Source organism: Ursus maritimus, unplaced genomic scaffold, assembly GCF_017311325.1.
Source record: "Ursus maritimus isolate PB19 unplaced genomic scaffold, ASM1731132v1 scaffold_19, whole genome shotgun sequence".
NCBI lineage: Eukaryota > Metazoa > Chordata > Mammalia > Carnivora > Ursidae > Ursus > Ursus maritimus.
In genome coordinates this window covers 45,846,095-45,852,196 of record NW_024424341.1, presented here as the reverse complement: position 1 = coordinate 45,852,196, position 6,102 = coordinate 45,846,095, and the positions used below count along the sequence as shown (strand labels likewise).

Genomic DNA, 6,102 nt, shown 5'->3' with positions numbered 1-6,102 from the left:
TTATTTTTAAAGTAAGCTCTATGCCCAATGTATGGCTGGAACTCCTGACCCCGAGATCAAGAATCACACGTTCTACTGACTGAGCCAGATGCCCCACGTTCTAGGACTTTTAAAAACATCTGTATATCCATCCATCCAAACACAAAATGGGACTCATGCAGTGGTTAGCAGGCTGCTTTCTCTCTGTCCTCAAGCAGCCTCTGCCGTATCCCCTCTGCATGGCTGGCAGTACTCCATCTCATGGATGGGTGTAATTTACTAAGCCGTCCCTCATTGTTGGACATCTCGGTGGTTTCTGATTTGCTGTTGTGAACATCGCCATAATGAACGATGTCAAATTTGCAGCTTTGTCACGTACATTGTAGGGCACAGGATGGCCTTCTGGAACCTTCCTTTAAGGATTTATTGAGTGCCTACAAAGCGCAGGCTCAGACCCTGCCACTCAGAGCTCACGATCCCCGGGGGACCACCAATCTCCCCTCTGCGGTCCTGCCCACTAAGAGTCGCTGCCTCCCTCTGCTCCAGGGACCCCAGCATCCAGCCCCCAACCCTCAGCCCTCAGAAAAATCGCCTCTAAGTGGATGTGTATGACAAATTTAATTCCCCCTTCTCCATCTTACAAAGGTTTCTCACATTTTTGTACAAAAACCCAGGCCTCCTTTCCCTTTCCCTCCCCACCCTAACCCAAAAAGTAATTGTTTAATAAATACTATATGCTCCTGCCCAGGCCCAGAGGGCCAGGGGACAGGGAAACCCTGCGGCCAGACTTCTTAAAAGATTCAAGAATCTAGGACTCCAGTTCCCTGCCCCTTTGGGCCCTAAGTCCACCTGCCTCCCACCCGCCCCCTTAAATAAATAAGTATAAATAAGGCACAGATACCCCCCACTCTGCCCAGGTCTCCTGGAGGGACCGTCTCTAATTAGGGGGAGAAGAGGAGGGGGTGTTTTTCTGCTGCCGTGGCCCCAGTCCCAAAATAAATAAATAAATAAGATGTGGCATCAAAGGACGTTGGTGGCTCCGGGTGGCGGGTCACAGCCGAGTCTTCAGCAGCAGCAAGCCCCGCACGGCCCAGTCAAGGGTCAGGTGCAGCCCCCCAAGAATGGCATGGGCTGCCCTGATGCCTCCCCAGGCAGAGGCTGGGGGGGCCAGCGGGGGAGCTGGTGGGTCTGGGGGTGCTTGGGGTAAGGCCAGGCGGGACATCTGTTGGGAGAGGACAGAGGGTTAGCAATAGGTCAGGGGTGCAGTGGGGGTCCTGAGAAGGGGTGTTTGCAGCCTCTACTGAATGGATTGGGGAGTCCAGGCTGCATGCTTCTGGAGTGTCTCTGGCCTGTGGGGTAGGGTTTCTGGGTGGGCAGTTCTCAGCACGCTGGGTTCAGAAAATGAAGACTGGGGCCCAAAGGTGGGGGTGTCAGAGCTGGAATTCCAGGGCCAAGTCCAGGGGCTTGGGGGTGAGGTCTACAGAGTCAGGACTGGGATCCTGGTGCTAGGTGAGGGCTGGGGGCTGGGGGTTCAAGTCTGGGGTCGGGTCCAAGATCTCGGGGCTGGGGTCTTAGATGTGGGGTCTCTCCGATCCAACCTCGGGGACTCATGGGTGAGGGCTGGGCTCTCAGAACGGGGGGCTGGAATTTGAGGTCCAGGGTCTTTGTGGTCAGGCCCAGGAACTGGTACCTGAAGTTTTCTGATCTCAGGGTCCTGGGTCTAGGATTTTAGCAGTCAGGGTTGGGGGTCTTAAGGGCTCACGACCAGCATCTGAGGTCTTAGGGACTCAGAGCTCAAGGTCTGGGGTCTTCTTGTTTGACCCCTCAGGGTCTAGGCTCTTGAGGTCTGGAGATGGCAGGGTCTCCAGGCTGCCTTTGCTCGGGGGCTGGGGGTCTCGGGGCCACGGGATTTGAGGGACACAGGTGAGGGTCTCAGAGCAGGCCTGAGTCTGGGGTCCTGGGGTCTCGGGTTTCAAGTCTAGGTGTCAGGTCTAGGAGCTGGGGTGTCCTACCAGGAGCTGCAGCCGGCGCAGCAGGCGGTCCAGCCGGGCCTGCAGGGCACCCAGCTCCGGCTCCAGGGTCCGCAGGGAAGGGCCCCCCGCTCGGCGCAGCCACTGTACATGGCGCAGGTAGGAGAACAGGTCGGCTCGCAGCCGTGTCAGCACACCTGGGAGCTAGGACACAGGGCATGGGGGGCATCAGGGAACACCTGCCACCTGCCTTCTCTGGCCCCCAATCCCCCGCACACCCTCCATGCCCAGATCTCACCTTTGCCCCTGTCCCTTTCCCCTTCCCTTACTTGTAGGGCTCCCAGCGCCCCTGCACTCATGGCCAAGGTAGGAAGAGAGTCCAGGTTGTGGTCTCCGTCGGCTGGAAACTTGTCTCTCTGTGGGGGCAAAGAAGCCTTGAGAGGGACCCTGCCCAGCTCCAAGGGTCCCTCCATCCTCCAGACAGGCCCCAAACTCCTCCCTCCCCCCCGTTTCTGCCACCGTGGTAGCCCAGAAGCCCTCCCCACTCCTGGTCCGCGTCCCAGCCCATCCCCTCCGGTCTCTCCTACCAGCTGTGCCGCAAGCTGCCGAGTGTCGGCCAGGAGGGAGCGGGTCAGGAGGACGGCGCTGTCCAGCTCAGCCCGAGGGTCTGGAGAGGCCCGCGGGGGGCCAGGAGGTGGCCCTGGGGCAGCAGCTCTATCTGGCCACAGGCTCAGGGCGACCAGGACCAGGCAGCAAACACCTGGGGGCGGGAGGAAGCAGGGAACTCAGACAGGACTGGTGGGTCTGAGGGAGGAGGGACTGGGGGTCTTGAGTCCCAGGGTGGAGCGCCCAGGGCAGGTCGCAGGGCCGGGGCGGGCTTCCCTCTCCCTCTCCGGCTCTGGCTGCCCCGCCCGTCGGAGCAGACGCGGCCCGGGGCGGGTAGACGGGCCGGGCGTCTCCCGTCCGCCCCCGGACGCCGGAATCTGGGCCCCGGGGCGGGGCATGAGGGGGGAGGCACAGGCCAGAACCTGCCCCCTCCCCGGGCCTCGGGAGCCCGAGTCGGACTGAGAGTAGAGGAAGGAGACCAGGACAGAAACCCGGAGGCCCAGACCCCTTCCCAGGGGGATATCCCCACCTCCTAGTGGACCGCGGAAGGCCGGGCCATGGGGCCGGGGATGCCCCCAGAGCACACCTGGGCGGAGAGAGGCAGAGGCGCGGGCGTAGCGGGGCCGCGGAAGGCGGAGAGCGACCCGGCGGCGGCGCACAGCTCGGGGGCTCCGGCCCTCTGGCTCCCCGGCAGCCCATCCCCCAGCTGCCCCGCCCACCCCCGCGCCCGCCAGCCAATCAGCGCCCCCCGGGCCGCCCCGCTCCCGCATCACACCCCCAGCCCGCCCCCCGGCCCTCCCCGGCCGCTGTCTGTCCGTCGGTCCGCATCTGTCTGGCTCTCCCGTTCCTGTATGCACCACTGTCTCTCTTTCTCTCCTCCCCCTGGCTGGGGTCGGTGTTCTGGACTCGCGCTCACCTCCTGGGGGCTCTCTGCCTCAGTTTCCCTCCCAGAACCTCTCTGTCGGGATGCCTGGGTGTCTGCGTCTCTCGGTCCCCGCTGACTCCCTGGGGGTCCCGGGCCCTTGGGGGTCACCTCCCGACATCTGTCTCTTTGTCTGTCTGGGGGTCTCCATCTCTCTCCGGTACCCTGTGCCTCTCTCCGCGTCTCAGCTTCGTCCTCCCGTCTCTCAGCCTGTCTCTTCCCCCGGCCTGCTGTTTTCTCGGAATCTCCTTTCCTCTCCGTCTCTGCCTCCCCATGGCTCGCTCACTCTCTTTTTCTGTCCCATTCCTCTGCGCCTGTCTGCTTCCCACCCTCCTCACCACGGGCCCTCCCTCCTCCCTTCCTGTCCCCCCCACCCCATGAACTTGAACCAACTTACTGTTCATGTCCCCACAGGGCAGGGGTTCCCCAGGGCAGGGGGCAGGGAGCTGGGGGGCCTTTAACCCTTCCCTGTCCGCTGCCGGGGGGGAGCCCTGGGGGTCAGCTGGGCCTCGGCCTGGGGAGGGGAGGCATGTGCGTGTGAGCAGCGAGGGCCGTGGCAGTGAGGGAGTGTGTACGCCTGGGGGGTTATATAGGGGGCCAGGGCGGGCGGGCGGGGGGCAGGCGGCAGGGGAGGGCGGCCTGACACATCCTGACTCACCCTCCCTGCCTGCCTTTTCCATTCAGACGGAGCCGGCTGCCTCGCAGGGCTCACGCTGCCTCGCTCAGAGGAGGGCACGGAAGGAAAAGTTGGAAAAGTTGAAAAGAGAAAGGGGGGGGTGGTCGGAGAGAGGCTGGTGAGGTCATTGGCGTCCCCTCCCTCCACCTCCTCGGCCGGGCCGCCACAGGGGCAGACACACGCAGCTCAAGAGCTGGGGCCAGGCTGCGGGCCGAGGGTGGGGGTCGCCTGGACCAGGACAGGCGGAGAGGTGGGGAGGCTGGGGAGAGAGGGCCGGGGAGAGCTGGGGACAGAGCCACAAGGAGCCACAAGATGCAGGCCTGGGGAGATGGACGTGCAAGGCAGAGCCACTCCAAGGGACAGAGGGAGCGAGAGGGATGGAGAGTGTGAGACCCAAGCAAGGACACAAAGATGCTTGGGGAGATGGGGACACTGAGGCAGAGATGGAGAGTCTGAAATGCAGAGATAGACAGTGACAACAAGCAGATACACTGCAGGAGCAGAGAGACCCACGGAGACCCCAGGAGGAAAAGGGACAGAGAGTTGCAAGCTTAGAGAGAGGGGAGGCAGGCGGCAGAAGAAACACAGGTGACAAAGCTGCGGAAGCCCCAAGAGACAGAGGCAGGGAGCTAGACACACTCAGGCATGCAGGTGCTGAGCAGTGGGGACAGAGAGGAGTGGAGTCTCGGGGAGACAGCAGGGATGTGAAGGTGGGGAGAGAAGCAGAGACGGGGGACCCAGAGACAGCATGAGATGCCCAGATCAGATGAGGTGGGATCTTGCACAGCTGCTGCACCCCTCTGTGCCTCAGTTTCCTTATCTGTGAAATGGGGATAGCCAAGCACCCATCCCCCTGCCCCCGAACACCTGGGTAAGGATGAGTTCACTTGTGTAGGACACACGGTCAGCTGTCGATAAACATGAACCGCTGCAGTGCTCTTCCTTGATTTTTATTCGCACACCAGGGGCACCCAGAGAAAGATGCAGCCTCCGGGAGAGCTGGAGATGGCAAGTGAGCGGGCGACAGAAGAGGGTGATGGACACATGGAGAGAGTGGCTCAGCCAGGGAGTGGGGACCGGACAGGGCAGAGACGGCAATGCACAGAGACACTGGGGAGGACGGGACAGCCCTGGGGACACAGGCACCCTGATGAGCGCCAGGGACAGAGGCAGAGCCAGTGAGGGACCAAGTCTAGAGCCCCATCCCTGGGAGCATCCCCCTCCCAGCAAAGGACAGGATGGGAGTGAGAAGACAAAGTGACAAGGACTTCTAAAGGTCCCCCTGCAGGCCCCCTCCTAGCCCTCAAAACTGTGCTGAGCTGGCAGGGGGGCTCTGGGGATGAATGGTGGCTAGAGTCCTCCCCCTCCCCCAGTGCTCAAGTCCCCAGGGAGGTGAGGTCACAGCCCCCCCATGGTGGGACATGACCTCATTGCCTCAGGTAAGAGCTCTCCCTCTTGGTCTGTCATGGCCACCCCTTCCAGGGCCCCCCAGGGGCCCTCCCCAGCCCCCGCTCCCACAGGGACCCAGGCCTCTGACCACTGGGTCTCCGCCCCCCAGGGGGCCTGTTTCCGGCTGAGTCAGCGTGGGGGGCCCAAGGCTGCGTCAGTGAGGGGAGAACTGACGTAGCCCCCCCCCAAACCGGCGGGGCCAGCCAAGGTGACTCAGGCCACCAGCCTGGGGGATGGACTGGCCCTAGGGGATAGGGACTGGGCCCAGGGCCAATCTGAGAGCAACAATAGGGATCTCGCAATGGCAGCCCCTTCCACTACTGGGAACCAGTACCACCCCAGACCCTCTTCTTCAACCCTGGATCCCGGACCCCCAGCCCCCTCCTCCCTCAGACCCACATGGCAGGTGTCCAGCCCCTAAACCCTCGTTCCCAGGTGGAGAAAAAGGTGTTGCCATTCTGCCATTCGGGGGAAGCTCTATGGGAAAGGTCAGGAGTCGG

The 6,102-nt window shown here is 62.6% G+C and overlaps 1 protein-coding gene across 1 annotated transcript; it reads right to left on the bottom strand.

The window, feature by feature from the left end:
• Window positions 1-582: 582 nt before the first annotated feature.
• IL11 (interleukin 11) lies at window positions 583-2,859 on the bottom strand. Its single transcript, XM_008709790.2, has 4 exons — window positions 2,537-2,859; window positions 2,279-2,365; window positions 1,992-2,153; window positions 583-1,201 (listed from the first exon to the last, which is right to left on the bottom strand). Exons 2-4 carry the CDS (start codon window positions 2,306-2,308, stop codon window positions 1,031-1,033), a joined length of 363 nt encoding a protein of 120 aa, XP_008708012.2. The 5' UTR covers window positions 2,309-2,365; window positions 2,537-2,859; the 3' UTR covers window positions 583-1,030.
• Between the last annotated feature and the right edge of the window lie 3,243 nt (window positions 2,860-6,102).